General features: G+C 32.2%; 1 protein-coding gene across 1 annotated transcript in view; it reads right to left on the bottom strand.

The window, feature by feature from the left end:
* The window catches only part of LOC126812387 (proto-oncogene tyrosine-protein kinase ROS), a 143,699-nt gene that overhangs the window by 53,492 nt on the left and 70,933 nt on the right, over window positions 1-19,274 (bottom strand). The window contains exons 4-8 of the mRNA XM_050538764.2: window positions 14,551-14,589; window positions 13,807-13,867; window positions 11,703-11,929; window positions 9,911-9,992; window positions 5,463-5,762 (exon numbers count right to left, since the gene is read on the bottom strand). Coding sequence (XP_050394721.2) covers window positions 5,463-5,762; window positions 9,911-9,992; window positions 11,703-11,929; window positions 13,807-13,867; window positions 14,551-14,589 — 709 coding nt within the window. The remainder of the gene's footprint in view (window positions 1-5,462; window positions 5,763-9,910; window positions 9,993-11,702; window positions 11,930-13,806; window positions 13,868-14,550; window positions 14,590-19,274) is intronic.

Raw genomic sequence — 19,274 nt, 5'->3', positions numbered from 1 at the left:
TCAAGTACCATTGCTACAATAATAAACAAACACTATATCATCCATTTTAACTTTAAATGATTAAACAGTGTGGGTGTTCTAATCCATTCAATATCCCAGACAGCATCTTTAAATTCCTCCTTTTAATCTGGACAATGAGCTCAGTGAGGTTTTCTGGAGTTTATAGTGTGACTGACAGTTAAACACTACAGAATGACTTTAACTTCATCTAAATGGATTTCATATTTTGCCTCAAAATGTAATTTCAGTATAGGAATTCATGATTTGCAAATTCATTGCTATATATAGATTTTCAGTATAGACTTGACACAGACTGGAAATATCGTTAAAATTAAGGAAAGGATAATAAAGGAATGAGATTAAACATCTCATTGGCACCCTACTTTGATCATTTGGAGACTAAAACAGAGTAATTTGTATTTCTATGATTACGCAAAAGGAAGAATTTTGCCCTGGATCTTTGAAGTGCACTAACAATTTGTTCATGTGAACACAGGTTCCTATAGATTAGACACACCTTCCTTGTCTGGCCAGCGGGTTGGATGGCCGAATGGTTAGCATGTGCAGGCTGTTTCGATTCCCGGTTGCACGTTACAAGGACTAGGGTTTTCTCCGGGTCTTCCGGTTTCCTCCCACTGCTAAAGACCCCTATGCCCAAGCAAATTATTGAAATAAAATTGAACCATGTGTTAGTCCAAAAATGACCTAGTCTTTGTCAAGTGGACGTTAAACCTCATCCCCCCCCCCCCACCTTGTCTGGCCAATCACGCCAAGTAAGAGCTGGTTTGAAGAAAAAAAACATGATGGTTGTTTTTAGCTAATACCCGGATTCAAAACAACTACCGCAGCCTGATTACCCAAATAAGATAGAAACCGGACAATCTCCTAATTCAATTGAACTCTTCTACAATAACAGAACAGTTAATCACTTAACAATTCATGAATTGGAACAGGAGAGCAAATTTCACCTATAAAGATTCCAATGAACATATAGCTTGCTATGAAGTACTTGTTGCCCAGAGTTATATGGAGATTACATTATTATTGAGATAAAAGTACATATAAACAGTTCTGGATATCATCATTAATGTTTGGTTATGATTAAAATTGACAGTCTAATTTAATCCATTATCATCATATTGTTTGTTATTTTAAAATCTGGAGTGTGGAAAAGTTTTCTCAAAAAGGGTTTTGAAAGTTGAATATTCCTCTTTTTTTGTTTCAAAGACATAAAATAAAACGAAATTACGTGGATCTTGCGTCAGAATCCTAATCAAACTTTAAATGGTATAAAGAGATAATTAACAACCTTGGATATAAATAACTTGCTATACATCTTAATTAATTTATGACTAGCAGAAAGACATAAACAAAGAACCAGACTTGAAGGATATTTCATAAGAACAAACATGGAATTATTTTTCACAATTATCACAAATTGGTAGTAATTATAATCTTGGATTATGGCTTTATAATTTCATTAAGCATACTGCTAGTTTATCAGACTATGTGCAAAATAAGAAATACTGGGTTCACAGAAGTACACAAAAGTCAAAATTAATATTTAAAATTAGACCCCTTTGATTTTAGTCAAATATCAAAATTATCCATTTCATTGGATTTCACCTTGTTAATTTGTTTTATTGGATAACATTTCTATAGATAAAGCTAATTTTGAGATATAACTGATTGTCTGTTCCACTGTTGTCACAGTGAGCAAAAGATGAAACTAGTAAACAAGCCAGCTTCGGTTTAATCTTTTGAAAGAAAGATTTAATCGTATAGAGCTTGTCGTAATACTAATCTAAAAAAAACCACATCAGATCAATCTAATTAAATACTTAATTTTGACCTAAAGCAAAGAGGTATAAAACAACAGAAAATGGTATGACATTAAAATGTTAGTGTAACATGTCATTTATAGATTCATCTGGGGTATTGATATTTATCTTTTGACACTAGTTACCCACACATTCCTTTTTAATTTTACTTCATAATTGTTTCGTTAAGCCCAACACTTGTTCATAATTAGTTTTCATTTAAATGTTTTGCATATTTTTCACTAATTATGGATTTTCACTTATAACAACATCATTTCATTCTAATTTGTCATTAAATAAATGACTATCATTTTATCACATGACATTTTCACATCAGTGTTCTGTTTCCTTTTCTGATTTGGATAAAGACACAAATTTATTTTTTGACCTTGTTACTTACTCATCCTTTTTTAATTCTATTTAATTATTTAATTCATTTAGTGAAGTTATGTCAAAAAAATATATCGAAAGTATCCAGTATAATTATATGTAATTTGTACATCATGAAATTGTGATTTTTATATTTATCAATGAATTAGTCATATTATCAAACCCCTCCTTAACATCTCTCATCTATATCTTGTTAACCTTTTTAACCGAGGTATATCCTTAATAAAGTAGATTTATCCTACTCTACAGTTAACAAGTTCCTGTATAATTGGTGCTAAACAACTATTTAATATCTTTTCTGTCTAAACTCAACCACCATATATATAATACTAGGAGATCATTATAACCAATGATACACAGCCCATGAACAAGTAGCAAATATCCACATATTATGTTAACTCACTGTCCCAGCATTGCTCAGCTCAGATGCAACCTGCAATTTGAAGACCTTAATTGGTGTTATCACAATGCAGCATATGGACGGAAGTTTCCCTAACATCTAGACCTGGTTGACATTTATAAATCACAAATCGTGGAATATTTTAGTTTAGTAAAACAAGAGAAATATATCTGTTTAGAAGATCTAAATTCAGAAAGTCTGAAAGTCCTGGGAAAGTTTTTATCATCAAAAAGTTAAACCAAGTTTAGCAAACATTAAAGACATATGTTAAGCAAAGAAGTCCATTATTGCTAATTGAATTCCATTTTAAAGGCTATTTTCTTTCAGAGACAGTTAAATGAATATATGAATACATAAACTCTTTTCTGAAAATAGTTCTAAATTTTTGTCTTTTATTGTAATAACAAGCTAACAGTGAGGCTGATGTCCCTCGCCGAAATCCCAAAATAAATAGATGACACATTTATTTTTTTCAAAAGTATCAAGCAATCAAACCTATTATCAACTATACACCAAGTTTCATCACTCTCTAACAGATAGAATGAAAGATATCTGGTCACAAAGCATCGACCAATAAAATTGCTTAGCTCTGTTTAGCTTTAGCTCGTAATGTTAATCATTGAACTCAGTCAAGACATTCACCTAATGAACATCAACATCAAGTTTAAACATTCTACCTCAATTAAAAGCAGTTGTTATGTTCCAAAGTCTTGACCAATCAAATTGCTTGTCGATCCTTAGCCTAAGCAGAAAATTCTCATCATCAAACTTAGTCAAGGTAATGATATAATGAATCTATACTCGGATTTTCATCACTCTCTCTTAATTAAAACCAAAGTTATTGGCCCCAATCAGATTGCTTATCTCTGCTTACCGTAAGCAGACAATGTTTATCATTGAACTCCATTACGGCATTCACCTAATGAACGTCTACACCAAGTTTGAACATTCTACCTCAACTAGAAAGAGAGTTATTGTGTTCCAAAGTCTCGACCAATCCAATTGCTTATCACTCTGCTTACCCTGAGCAGACAATGTTCAGTATCGAACTTAGTCAAGGTATTGAGGTGTCCTCACTCTCACGTAATTAGAACTAAAGTTATCTTGTCCCAAAGCATCAACCAATCAAATTGCTTATCTCTGCTTACCCTAAGTAGAAAATTCTCATCTTGGAACTCTGTCAAGGCATTCACCTAATAAACATCTACACCAAGTTTGAACATTCTAGCTCAATTAGAAGGAGAGTTATTGTGTTCAAAGGTCTCGATCAATCAAATTGCTTATCGCTCTGCTTACCCTGAGCAGAAAATGCTCATTATCGAACCGAGTCAAGGTAATGATGTAATGAAACTATACACCAAGTTTCATCAATCTCACTTAATTAGAACTAAAGTTATCATGTCCCAAAGCATCAACCAATCAAATTGCTTATCTCTGCTTACCCTAAGCAGAAAATGCTCATCTTCGAACTCCATCAAGGCATTAACCTCATAAACACCTTCCTCAAGTTTGAACATTCTAGCTCAATTAGAAAGAGAGTTATTGTGTCCCAAAAAGTGTGACAGACAGACGGACGGACGGACGAACCCATTTTAATAGTCCCCTGCTTTCTTCGAATATGCTAACATTTCATTCATCTAATATGCCCTACAGACGCTTATGTTAAACCTGTTTTAAAAAGCTGGTGATCTTTAAACTGGTTTAACTTTGTGGTCAAGATGGGGCAAATAAACCAGTTTCAATAGCCCAGCTCTCTCTACTTGTGTTTGAGAAGGCGTTTCATAAAAGCTAGCTTATTGTCTGAACTGGTCGGCTTGAAAACACTAACTCAGGTAGCTTTGAACATATGCAAAATGAGCACATTTGCCCATTTATAATTAATTGGTTTACACTATACTCCCCTGGTGGCGTATGTTTTGTTTTTTTAAAAATAATTTACATATAAGCGTCTGAACAGCATAAAAGATAATATGACTATTATTTGTTTATTGTTTGGATGTAAAGGTGGGAGAGTTGAAAATGGACACAAGAGTAAATGTTAAAACATCATTAAGAAGGTACAATCAGTGTCGTATAATTTAGTATTTAGAGTATTAAAACACTCGTCAAGCAGGTTACTTCACACACAAGGAAAAAAAAAGTCAAAATGAAGGCCCGAGTGTTAACTCTGAAATTTTTAAAAGATAAAAACCAAGTTGTTTCTTTTTCATGTTTTACCAATTATTCTTGTTTTTTCTCATATTTATATGATAACAAAATATGATCATAATTTTGTGGCTATACTGTATATGAGAGTGATAAATGAAGGTATATATGATATCTGATTCTTAAAGTGATTTTAGGAATTAAAGTATCTATGCGAAGTATGGTATGGCTGCTATGCCAGAACAGATCTAGTCATGCTGATACACACCAATATACATCATTAAGAAATACCAGTAAAAAATAACCAAGTTAGAAGTAAGTGATTTACACATGCTACATATGTAGCTCTATAAAAGAGAAACAAATTGAAAACATGCACAGAGCTTTAGTACAATGACGTAATGTCAAAACTTTTATCTACATTCACATAGGCTTTTTACTGCTGTTTTATTTTCTATTTCGTTAATTTGTTTTTCTTGAGAAAAGTAATGGCTATATCGTCTATAAATCTGTTCTGGCATGTCTTATGTACTAACAGCAGACAAGTAACTCAGGCAATACATTAAGAAAATTTATCACCCTATATGATCAATTGACGATGAGCCAATAAAAATTGGTGTCTCATCACAGTTTGGCTTTTCTGGCTAACCTCTGGCCTCCAATCACATAAAAGTTCTCAGGTGACATGCAAAATAACCGAAACTTACAGTTACCCGGGTTGAGAGTAGTAGCCGATCCTTGACTTGAAGGTCCTTCCCCGGCAGCATTCCATGCCGAAAGGGTGACAATATAAAGCTGAGATGACTGGAGTTGTCCTAATGTCCATGATGTTGCATTGCCAGGAACTTCTTTTGTGACTTCCTTTAAATCTGGATGTCCCTTTGGGTTCAGATTGATTCTGTATCCTAGTAATGGACCATTGGTGTAAAATGGTGGTCGCCATGATAAAGTTATAACTGTTGGTGATGGCGCTGAGAGACTGCTAATTAATGGTGCCGAGGCTGGAACTACAATAAAATTATAACATAAGATACATGCAGATATGTTGGTTCAAACAAAAATAATACTGTTTATTTTTTAACATCACTTTTTATTGTTCATTTTTAAAAAGCACAAAACTACTACCCTCTAGATCAATGTTGCTATTTCAAAATTTTGCTAGTCGGGTATTTTTAGTTGGGGTTAATACAGGCCAGAATAAGGTCACCAAAAGTAGTTTGTCAACTTCAGGAAATAGTGTCATGTAGCATATCGTGTTCTGAATAGAAAAAAATAGGTGCACCTTGCTATTTTTCATATTTAATTCCTGTACGGTATTCAAATATGTGTCAGTAATATTCTTACAAAATTACGTATTCAAATTTTTGTCAGTAATATTCCTCAAAATTATGTGTCTTCGTTTATATGGCAGAAAATGAAAGCAAAACGTCTGTGATAAGAATAGTTTGTGATGTCGAAACATTGTTTGTCTTCTTTATAAATCGGTATTTTATAATGTCATCAGTGTAGGCAGTGTAGCCTTGACACCCATGTGCAATGCAGGCATGGTCACCATGTTATTGTTATTTGCCCACATGACTCGTTTTTCCCGCCAACTCAGCATTTGTAGACAGCAATGCAAGCTTGTGGGCAAGTTCCATTTTAGCCGCGAAGTAATTGTTAAATGGAGAAAAATTAAACTGGTGTGTATTAGCTAAAAACAGAGTGGATACATTTTTCTTATGATTATAACCTACAGAATATTTTGTTGTCCAGTGAATGGAAAATGATTAAAATATTGTATGATCTCAAATGGGGTGCCAGGTGGGAACATGAGATCAATTCCTACTAAGAGAAATGGTCACAAAATTATTGTGTTACAGGAATACAAAATTACCATTTCTACTAATTACTTATATCATGAACTGAATGACTGTTATTGACTAATCTTTGACTACTTTTAATCTCGTCGACCGACATCAAGGGGGTATTAAAAGGAGAAACCACAAATTGTTTTCAGGATTAAAATATAAAGGAAATCACTAAGAAAACGATAAGAGAATACTTGTCGAAACGTTGTGCTATATGTGTATAAACCAGTGATTGTTTTCCATATAAATTGTGATGTGTTTTTTTTTTTTAAATCACTTAGATTAAGAAAGTCAGTCAAGGTAGATTATGCAGTTAATCAATTAAGGTAGGTGTTTAACATAAAAGTGTTGATCACATAATTACCTATTCAATCCTGCCTATTATCAATGATATTCAAGATGAGTAGTAGCTATACACTTAGTACAGATAATATATTTTGGAATTTGGAATTTTGAATATTATTCACCTTATCTTGTCCTATTGAGCAACAAGATTTTTCAAAATAATCAAGGGCCATACGTCTGACAGTAATCAGAAATTGTTGAAAATCAATAGGATTCTTCATCTCATAACGTTAAACAGTGTGTATAAATTCAAAGTCAATCAGATATTAACTATAGACGGAGAATCAATAGGATTCTTCATCTCATGACTTTAAACAATGCATATAAATTAAAAGTCAATATGCATATAAATTAAAAGTCAATCGGATATTAACTTTAGCCTTAGAGTGTCACAGCAATATAAGACCATATTACAAAAGAGAGCAAGAGAAATGGGGTTTAGGTCATTTCAGGACTAAAATATGGTTCAATTTTATTTCAATGATTTACTTGCGCGTAGGGGTCTTTGGGGGGGAGGGGAACCAAAGTATCCAGAGAAAACCCACGAGATTGGGACCACATTTCAATGTGGCCGTATAAAAAGAAAAGGAAATTCTGGTCTGTACACTAATTAACGTAATAATAACAAAATTATCTGAAAATTGTATCTTACACTTCTTTTCTATACTCACAAGCCAATCAGTAGTTAGCTACGAAAGGGAAGGGTACAGCTCCAGGTTAATATTGATGTCATTCATATTATGTCTATCACCTTCATCGCTCGTTTATTTCTTGTCTTACAGTAGCCTACACTGGTTTAACTCTTTACCACTTGAAACACATTAAACTGCCAGAAGCTACCGCTCCCTCTAGCACCTTAAACCACCTGAGACACATGAATAGCTGTGAACTCTTTAAGAACCGTATAATAGTTCTGGGACTCATGCAGTTTGAGGTGTCTGGGAGGCAGTAATTTTGTGCATCTCAAAATTAAATGTACAAAGCATCGCTTGTCTCTAATTTTTTCAAAGAACTGGGCTAGTCAATATTTACATGTACCAAGTGCTAACGGGTTAATATACTTAAATTGACAAAGTAAACTTAATCCAAATGAGGAAACCCGATATGATCTTTTATCCATTTGGAAATTTCACAGACAACCTTTGCCTTACTTTTGTGTTGCCTTTTCCTTAATTCATTTTACATGTAATTTGAAATATTGACTTACATTTGATTCCCCTATCTCTAACATTCAATCGATATCCTACCATTTTTCTCGAATAAAAAATGTATTTTTTTAAAAATATTATCTTAAACATGATTTAAAGCCGACGATTATTTATGGGCAATTGATTTTCTGTTGCTGAGTGTTCATGCGTGACATGGCAAATCATAGATACTATTGTATTGTTCAACTCACAGACTTTTTTTATATTTTCTACTAATAATGACAGACAGTCAAGCAATTGGAACTTCTCACGTTAGTTCGCATTTGTAACTTCCGCACAGGAGAGCAAATGAAAAGGGTGAAAGTTCTTGCTAATTGTCTGAATCCACTTGAGCTATTCTACAGGAACTCAATGCGCAATCAATAGACCTTCACAAGCTGAGTGCTAAAACCACTTGCGAAAGGGCACCTGCATGACCCAGAATAAATATCAACGACAATTAGATAATTCCTGAAAGTGGATTTTGATATTAAATCAAGCTTGTCAGCCTTTTTCAACCATTTTAAACAATTTAAATCAGATAATTAAATTAATTATTAATTGATATACAGCAACAACTCTTTAAATACGCTTCAACATTTAAATTATTCATACAAAAATTTATTCTAATAAAGTCAATAACACCTACTTATGCATTTACTACAGGACAAAAAGCATACTAAAATGTAAATTTCAAGCATAATTCTGGAACCAAAAGTATCATTTAATTCATACATGTTACAATGAAATGAAATGAAATGAAATGAAATGAAATGGGGTTTAACATCCTACTGATAGGCTAATGAAGACAGCTTGGCATATGCCATGCAGTGTGCTATGAGGACAAATTTTGCCCGGACAGCAGCGCTACAGCCTCCTCTTATATCAAATTCCAAATGCCAAGGGATATTTTGGGTACACGCCGATGTGTACACAGGACCTTGGTTTTTCATTCAATCCAATGACTATATATAGAGCTGTCCTTGTCAGGCCCTCCGTCCTGCACCACTGGAAACCACGCCGGAAAATATTGATGAACTTTCTCAGTTCACAATGAATATAATTTGTGAACCTATTTGTGGCGAGATTGTGACAGCATTTGATATAGGAATTCGTCTAATATTTCTTTTATTAAATCAAGTTTTTTTATAGTCTACTGTAAAAAAAAAAAGACCTTATCGTGCACATGATAAGTTATTAATGTCCGTCTGACCAGTTATCAAACCAGAACCATATTATATCAACATATTATTTCTCATCGACTAACAAATGGAATCTTTAGCATTATGTGTAGAATTTGAAATCTTTAGGGATGGTAACCTATATTTTTCAATAACAGAAAATACTGTATCCCCCCCTCAACTCTCTCCACTTTATAAATGAAATAAATACATTTTACAAATCGATGAAATGAAAACATTTTCTTAACAGAAAAAAAACAAGGTATATGAGAATCTATTTTCACAAATTTTCCTCTTTTTTTTCACGTTTTTGTGGATATTGATACTAAAGTCAAATATAAAAAAGTGTATTTAAATCTCTTTACCCAAAAAGAAATTTTAATGAAAATAGGTCAATTTCTTAATTTGTTTCAATGGCATTTAGTAATTGAGCTGGAAATACACAGGGAACAATTCTATGAAATACAATTTAAATTACTGTTTATTAGTGAGCGATGCTTCAACTAAGATTCTCTAATCTATACCCGTAAACAGTAAATGTATTCCATAGAATTGTGTACCATGTATAAACTTTCATAATCAATCATCTTACCTCCGTGGGGTAATGTAGTAATTGGCACACTTTCATTTGATTCTAACATGTGAAATTTGCTCACAACTGCAATAATCTTAAACTGAAAAACAAATTGATATTATTCATTCATGCTTTATTTTTAAATAATATTATGTATGGAAGCAAGATTTACAACTTAGTATAATATAGTTTTCTGCTATAATCTATTTTGCAAGATCCACTACTGAACAATTTTGTTCCACACAAATATTACCTGAACTGTGTGAGTAGAACTAAATTGTGGGAGTTTATGAATCCAGTCATTTAGCATGCATGCAAAAGCAGTAACTGTTGTATCAGGTATACACCAAACACATGAGTACAATATACTCTGTATTTATGTATTTATTCACCTGAACAATAATGAGGAAATAATTCACATTTCTCAAATTACAAACTACATACATGTATGAGATTATCTTTTAGCAGACAGAACATTTTCAAAGCCTACTTATAAACAATAACTGTCTTATTTTACTGTTTATATGAAGTTTTTACTGACACAATATGCTAACAAGTGATAAAAATAACGTGTAAAAAAAAACAATGAGTCTGGCAGTTGCATGTTAAATAGGTAAATGTGATACTAGTGTTCAAACTGCTCTATAGACCAATGTGTGAAGTGCTGATGGATGATAATGATGAAGATATTGATGAATGAAAGGATGTTATTATCACCACCAATTTTGGTGGAACATTTGCTCTTTTTTAAACTGTGTTTACATTGATTTTATTTCAAGTAAAAGTAGTAAAAATAGCCTGATGTGTTGTGATCTGAATTGGAGAAAGCTCCAAAACACTCTGCAAACATGGAGCTTTATTTCAGTCAAGTTTCAGCAACTTAATTGATACGGTAGGCCTACCTGTAAGCCCATTTAAGGGTGTGGCCAAATGGAGTTTATGAAAGCCCAATATTTTAATTTTTAGTTACATTTTTGAAAACCATTATTTCAAAGTATAGATCTTTGTTTCTGTTAGGTTTTAACCATGTAACTGATGCCCATTTGAAGAGGTCTGACTTGGTTAGATATGTGAATTATTAGCTTCAGCTATAGAGACCTTTGCTGCTAGAAAGTTGCAACTATGTAACTGATGACCAGGGAATCTTAGGTGCTGCTGTGGCTATATGCTCCATCAGTATACCGTCTGACCAACTGATTTTTACTCGTATGGACACCCATTACTATATATATATTTCCAAAAGGTTTTTGATGTCTCTAGTAAACTTAAGCTAAATCAACTAAATGTTTAACCACAATTTCCATACAAACTGACAACAGCATTCTGTAAATGTGGATTAGGGAAGCATTGTTTCTATACTGATAATATAAAATCTGTATCAGCATTCTAGTATTACATGCAAATTTGGGTTATTTTGCAAATTTTGAGAGAATCTTTATGTACTTTAAAGTTTAATTAAATCCCTGGAAAAATCACTATATTACATGTAGCTCTTACAAACAAAGCACTTAAGCATCCTGAAAAGTGTTCATACTAGGACTGACACTGACCCCCCCCCCCATCCCTCTGGAATTACTCTTGTTATTGACTGAACTTTATGAAAGGGGATTTAGAAGTAAAATTTTATAGCCAATTTCTGAGAATCTTTATATACTTTGATCAAATTCATAGCAAAATCCACAAATTACATGTAGCTCTTATAGACAATGCACATACACATCCTGAAAAGTTTACATTTACTTTGAAAACAATGAATATATAAATAAATGAGCCTATTGAATATTACATATTTTAGAGAAGAAAACAATACCTTGTAAGTAACATATGGATGAAGATCTGTGATAAGAAAGTTGCCATTTGGTTGTAGTTTAGTGGAACTGTGTAACTGCCATCCACCATCTGATCCGGATTCTACAATCTTTCGATGAACCAAATATGTGACAGTATCTAGAATTCTACCTGCCCATTGTAAAATTATGGACGAGTATTGCTTTGATTCTCTTATCAATTCTGGTAATGGAAGTGGTCTCAACTCCCCTAAAAAATAAATTGTCAAAATATCAGACATATTTCAGTCTACCAAAAAGAACAAATGACACATTATTTTAAATATTAAATTGTTTTGATATATATATATGGAAACTGAGAATAATGGAAGACTAAGCTTGGAGATTTCTACATGTATGGCGCTCTTTTTCATGGATCATTACTTGAAATGACTAGACCTCTTATCGATCGCACTGGATTTTATTTGTTGATTTATTTTGTAAGATAACAATACATCTACATTGAAAATTTTATGTCTCCAGATAAATACAGTGTTGAGATATAACCTATTTTATCTGACAACAAGCGGTTGCCAAGCAAGATCTGCCTACATTTTGCAAGAGATGGACAGAGACGTTATGGTCCGAAATGTGAAAATATCGAAAGGAACCGAGATATTTGGGATATAAACAATATATTTTAAGTTTCATCAAAATCGGACAAAAATTGTGACCTCTAGAGGTTTCACAGCCTTGGTATTACATACTTTTACACTATTTGCATACAAGGAGCGGCCATTTTGTTAGGCAGTTTTCTTATGGTGTAAAAGTGATATATTTAAATTGTTTTTAAAACTGGAAAACAATTGTGACCTCTAGAGGTTCCACAAGCTTAAAATGCGATTTTTTTGTACAATTACAAGCCATAATCCAGGAAGTTATAGTCTGATATGCACAAATATTGACAGGAATCAAGATTATTGGGATATAAACACATATTTTAAGTTTCATCAAAATCAGATTAAAATTGTGACCTCTAGAGGGTCCACAATCTTTATATTACATACTTTAACACTATTTGCATACAAGGAACGACCATTTTGCCGGGCAGTTTTGGTCATTTGGGTGTAACAGTGATATATCTAAAGGATTTTTAAATCAGATAAAAATTACGACCTCTAGATCGACCACAAGCTAAAATCATGATTTTGCGTACAATCAGGGGCCATTATCCAGGAAGTTACAGTCTGGTATGAGCGAATATAGACAGGAACTGAGATCTTTGGGATATAAACATACATTTCAAATTTCATCAAAATCAGATAAAAATTATGACCTCTAGAGGAGTGTCCACAAGCTAAAACATTGATTTTTTTTACAATCAGGGGCCATAATCCATGAAGTTGCGGTTCGATACATGCCAATATTGAAAGGAACCGCAATTTTTTAGAGATAAACCTATATTGCAAGTTTCGTCAAAATTGGACAAAAATTGTAACCTGTATGGGCAACAACAATATACATCCACATCAAATTGTGGGCATATAAAAATTAAATCAAAATGAGTAAACATAAAAAATTCTGCTTAAAATTTTGAAACAAAAATGTAATCAAACAAGGCCACTAATCTAAATAATAATACAATACATTACTTTAACCTTGCAGAAAAATAGGCATTTCATTTCATTTATTTAATTTTAATCTAAATCAAAGAGGTTTAGTTCTTTTGAGATTATCCCTTTTTTAATAATTATGATTGTAATTTATTATATACAACTGTGATACATTAAATTTAAATTTATGCATTTCTAAATCACAAATAAATACATCTGATTTATAATAATGAGAATATTCAGCTAAACAAGATATTAATCTGAATTCCATTTTATACAAATAACTGTTTTGATCATATCTCCGATATTCTTGATTATGTTATAGTAAGCGATGATCAAAGCACCCAAGGCACATGATAGATTGTCCCAGTAGACAAACTTACTGTCCTTTATACCAAATGTTGTGTTTAGTTTATATATTAACGATCAACACATCAAATACTGATTTCTCTATTGCTTAAAGGTTATAAAATTAGCTCTAGCATTTATCATTAATCGAACAACACACCACCAAATACATCACTCAAGCACCTACTTTCTATTCGTTTTTCGTATTCTCCTAGAGCTATATTACATCCTCTTACGCAGTTCTGTATCTGTAAATAAAAAGAAATTATAAAAGTTTATATAACAACATATTTCATTGTTTATTTTTTTTGTATTGTATTATAGAATAAATTTCAAGATCCTGAATTTAGTATTATTTTGGATTGTCAGATGATTTGAAGAACGTTTCAAACTCTTATGGATGAATTTAAATCAATGATGTAATTGGTACTGTAGGAATGTCTATAAAAAGAAAGACCATAGAATTTAAATGACTAAAATTGGTGTTTATTGTAGGAATTGTGGAAACCAAGGGTGATACTATACAGAGAGAGAGAGAGAGAGAGAGAGAGAGAGAGAGAAAATGGGGTTTAACACCCACTCAACACAAACTAGGTCATTTTGGGACTAACACATGGTTCAATTTTTATTTTAATAATTCTCTTGCGTGTAGGGGTCTTTAGCAGTGGGAGGAAACCGGAGGACCCTGAGAAAACCCACAAGGTTGGACAGACGACCCTACTCCTTGTCATATACAACCGGGGTATCGAAACCCCGCCAGTTAACTCAATGACAGACGTTATGATACAGCACGCACATGCTAACCATTCAGCAATCCAACTCCAACATACTATACAGGATAGATCTCAAATATAAATGTCACCAGCACTGCAGAAGTATCATCATTGTTTAACTTCAGATACAAAGAATGAATGAAGTATTTTAAATCTACCTTTGTTTGAGATGTAATTTCTTGTAATGGTTGAGCATTCTGAAAAAAAAAATCATATAAATATCAAACAATCTAACATGTATTTAGGGGTAATTTTCCGTTACCAGGTTTAGTCAATACCTGACATAATTGATTAAAGTCTCGATGTGTCATTTAGAGTTATAGGAATCGTTTATATTATTACTTTTAAAGGTGAAATGAAATGAAATGGGGTTTAAAGTTTAAAGTCCTAAAGACGGGCATACGCCATACAGTGTGCTATGAGGAAAATTTTGTCTAGACAGTGACGCTATGGCTAACTGTTATATTGAATTCCAACTGCCAAGGGATCTTTTGCATGTATGTCAATGTGTACATTGGACATCGGTTTTTCGCTCAATCTGAATGACTAGACAGCTGTCCTTGCCAGGACTGCCATTTTGCACCACTGACAAGGGGAAACCACGCTGGAAAATCCTGATGAATTTCGAAGTCAACACCGGGAGCAAACCCAATTTTACAATGAATACAATTTGTGAACCTATTTGTGGCGAGATTGTGATAGCATTTGATATAGGAATTCCTCTAATATTTCTTTTATTAAATCAAGTCTTTTTATAGTCTACTGTAAAAAAAGAAACCTTATCGTGCATATGATAATTTATTAATGTCCGTCTGACCAGTTATCGAACCCACAACCTCTAGGCTAGGGAGTCAGCGCCTTACTCACTTAGACAACTTTTAAAGGACATACATCACTCCTGATTATTTTCACACCTTAGTGACCTAACAAGTACCTGATAAACAACATCATTTTATTGATCACATCATCACTACCAATATACTTTGTGTATTCAACTGTAATGAGTTTAAGAGTGATAATTTTCTACACTTTGTGACATAACACCTATATATACTTGATGGCTACAAATGAAATACACCATACAATATGCTATGACAGACAATTTGGCCAGAGGACGGTACTACAGACATCTCCAACTGTCAAGGGTTCTTTATGTACGCCAATGTGTATACGTAGTCAATGTTTTTTGTGTAATTTACTAATCACTTTTATGACGATTTTCACACCTTACTGACATAAAACAAATCTAATGAGCATTGTGTACCACTTTTATTAGTTAATAAACATTATTATTCCAGTTCAATAAAGCGACGATTTTTTCACCTTAATGAAATAAACTTTTTTAACATGCAATTACTAAATGTTTGTATTGATTAGTAAACATTAATACATTGGTTGAGCCGAAAATTATGTGGTAATGGGTGATTTAAGTAAGACTAGTGACATTTCCTAGTGATGATTTACACACCCTATTGAAATAAAATCTGTTTAATAAGTACTGAGTAATCATAAAGTACTTTTACACTGGTTGAGCATAAAATTCAACAGTAATGGATATTAAAATTTTCTCACTAAAAGTGATGATTTTCTCACCGTAATAAAATAAAACTTATTTAAAATGAAATGAAATGAAACTGATTTAAAATGATATGAAATTTATTTAAAATGAAATGAAATGAGGTGTAAAACCTTACTTTTCTGCATTGACTGGTCTAATGAAGACAAGCATGCAATGAAATGAAACTTATTTAAAATCAAATGAAACTTATTTAAAATCAAATGAAATGGGGTTTAACGTCTTACTTTTCTGAACCGACTGGTCTAAGCCATATAGTGTGATATGAGGGAAATCTTGTCAGGAAAGTTTGAAATTCCAAATGTCAAGGGTTCATTTACGTGCACGCCAATGTGTGAACGGGGCCTTTGTTTTTCATTCACTCCGAATGACTAGACACTTGTTAGACTCCCTGTACAAACTTCTTTAATAACTTTTGTGTAAATCATAAACAATTGAATAGTAAATATTATTAAACTGATTGAGTAGAAAATTCAGTGGTAAGAGGGTAGTAGTGAGTTTCTCACTAAAAGTGACTTAAATTTTCTCACCATTGTACAATAAAACCTATTTAATGACTATCAAGTAATTATTAGTATAAAGAATTGACTTATGTCTCTGCTAATTATGGCAATTTATTCCACCATTGAGTACTTCTTGCAGTAAAATATAAGCAGTATTAAATATATGTAATTGCTGATAAAATATGAAACACATTTATTTGAACTATGAAAAAAATTTTCTACCCAAATTAATTTGGCAAGTTTGTGGACAATTTCTAGTTGAAAATGGGATAAAGATCAGCCAATTCCATGAAATAACTGTCTATCATTGAAACCAGATCTAGCAAACACTAATAAAATAAATAACATCTCTATTGTTGGCCCCTCAGTCACAATTAATCTGAAATATTTGTCTCTGCTGAACTGTGAGGGTCTTAGCGCAAGTAATTTCCTTTGATTCTAATCAAAAACATCTTATTTTTACCAGACTAACGTAAGATCAATAACTAGTTTGTAGAAAGAAATTGCTTAGCCAATCTTATTGGGTCTAATGGTAAAATAATTTATTTACTTAAGTCATGAAGTCTACTTATCGTATTAATAAAACCCACAAGCATCAAGTCAGTGTGGATAACAACTTATTACTCACTAACAACAATTTAATTTAATTTAAAGTACAAATCCAAGATATATTTCAGTAAATAAAACTGGTTCATTCTGTGCAGAAAAGTGCTTAGAACACTCTGTTTTGGTCCCAGGCATGTATCTGAAGCTCTGTAATTCCAGAATTCAATAATTAAAACTGGTTCATGTGGCGCAGAAAAGTGCTTAGAACCCTTTATTTTGTCCCCAGGCATGTATCTGAAGCTCTGTAATTATAGATATATTTCAATAAATAAAAATGGTTCATTTGTAGTTTAAACAATATTTTATTCAATAAACTGAATTGGATTTGAACAACAGGCAAAAGCCTATATAAGTTCCCCCCAAACATATAAAACAGTTATATCTTATGTTTACAATAGACAATGGTGGACATATGTATAAACAGTGAGTTACATTTTCATTTTAGATTATGAAATTTATATAAGATAAAAAGTATTGCATATTCTAAGTAAAATATTAAATGTTAAAGTGTTAAAACCTCTTGCTATCTTTAATGTATTTTTGAACTATGTTAAATATGTTAAAATTGGTATAATCTGAAAGGTCGGGGTTGCCATACAAGATTAGTTTAATTGTAACACTTTGTTTAAGGTGGTGTAAATTATTTTGGAGAATTTTTGTTTGGGCAGAGTAGGCTGGACATATAAAAAAAATAATGGTAATTATCTTCGTCTGTAGACTTACATCTCTAGGGCACACCTTTGTTTCACTAATACATGTAAAATGGTAGAATAAGTGGTTATTTAAATTATTAGCTTTATTTCTTAATTGGCAATGTAAAACCAATCAAATCAGCATTATGATCATAAATACTAAAATTTAACAAATCCAATTAAAAGTTTCTCTTCAAATCCTCCACATTCATAGACACATTCACATCAGTCTTAAAATCAAACATTTTCATCCTGATTACTCAAGATAAAGGAGAGAAGCCAAGAGAACATGCAGAATGGACTTTTTCCAACTAAAATCTGTCTGTAACACAATGTGTTATTGTCCATATTCCTGTAACCAAAAGTGATACAGTGCAAAAGCATTAACCATTACAGTAAGTGCCCCCACTGATCAAATTGCATTGGGTTTTTATTAAAGATGATCGATTTAGTATTGATTAGTTTAAATTCATCATGGGAATGATATTAGCCTGTAATTCTGATAATAATACAACGATTATCATATGATGGATAGGGTTCTTATCATTGTTAATTTGTCTGCCAAAAACCTTCCCTCTCTCTCTCTCAGAAAAATGTGGAAATGAAATGTCTACTGCCAAGTCCCTGTCTGATGTAGTTATGTCATATTATATGAAATCACCATATGGTTGATTTATAATTGTTAAGAGCATCATGTTTATTTATTATATATGTAACATGACGTCCTGACATAGACTGAAGAAATAATTTATGATTGATCACAAACAAAAATGTTCTGATTTAGGCCACACCAATTTGAATTTCTGTTCTTTGGGAACACCTGTTTAAATTTTGCTTCTTATTTCTTTGGGAAAAAAAGAGTTATTTAAAATTCAAAAGTACTTGGTTGCATTGTTCATAAGCTTTTGATTCAAAATTTTCATGTTTTGAAATTATAAACAAGATATCTTTCACATGATTCAAGCAGCTATTAATTTATCAAGACACTGAACAACAGAAAATCAAATTGGTGTGGCCTACAGCTTGTTTCTCTATAATTTGCGTGATATCAATATTTTGAGAGCTTAAATTGTCTATATTTATTAATGGTTATTTTATTCAATAGATTACTCAACCAAGGATTTGTCTTGGAATATTCACCAATTCCAAAATGTTCTTTGTATATCGGAAATCATCCACCAGAACTTTATCTCCGATAAACATATTTCGTCCAACTAATCACCAACTTGAACCGACAAGAGCGATTGTTTTGCAATATTGCTCAAGTATTGAAAAAAGTAAGAATCAAGGAAAGATATGTTGTAGATATGCATATAATACTCATCATATCCAAAATTTAAATTTCATAACAAAAATTGATAAAATTATGGATAATTGAAATTTTGACAGTCGACCTATAGTCTGCGTGAATGACATTCAGACAGTTAAATTTAAGTCAAATTAAAAATGTAAACACTGTGTATAAATTTAAAGTCAATCGGATATTAACTTTGACCTCTAGAGCA

The sequence above is a fragment of the Patella vulgata genome, chromosome 2 (assembly GCF_932274485.2).
Source record: "Patella vulgata chromosome 2, xgPatVulg1.2, whole genome shotgun sequence".
Classification (NCBI taxonomy): Eukaryota; Metazoa; Mollusca; class Gastropoda; family Patellidae; genus Patella; species Patella vulgata.
Note: the sequence above shows the minus strand (reverse complement) of the source record. Positions and strands in the feature narration are given on the sequence as shown.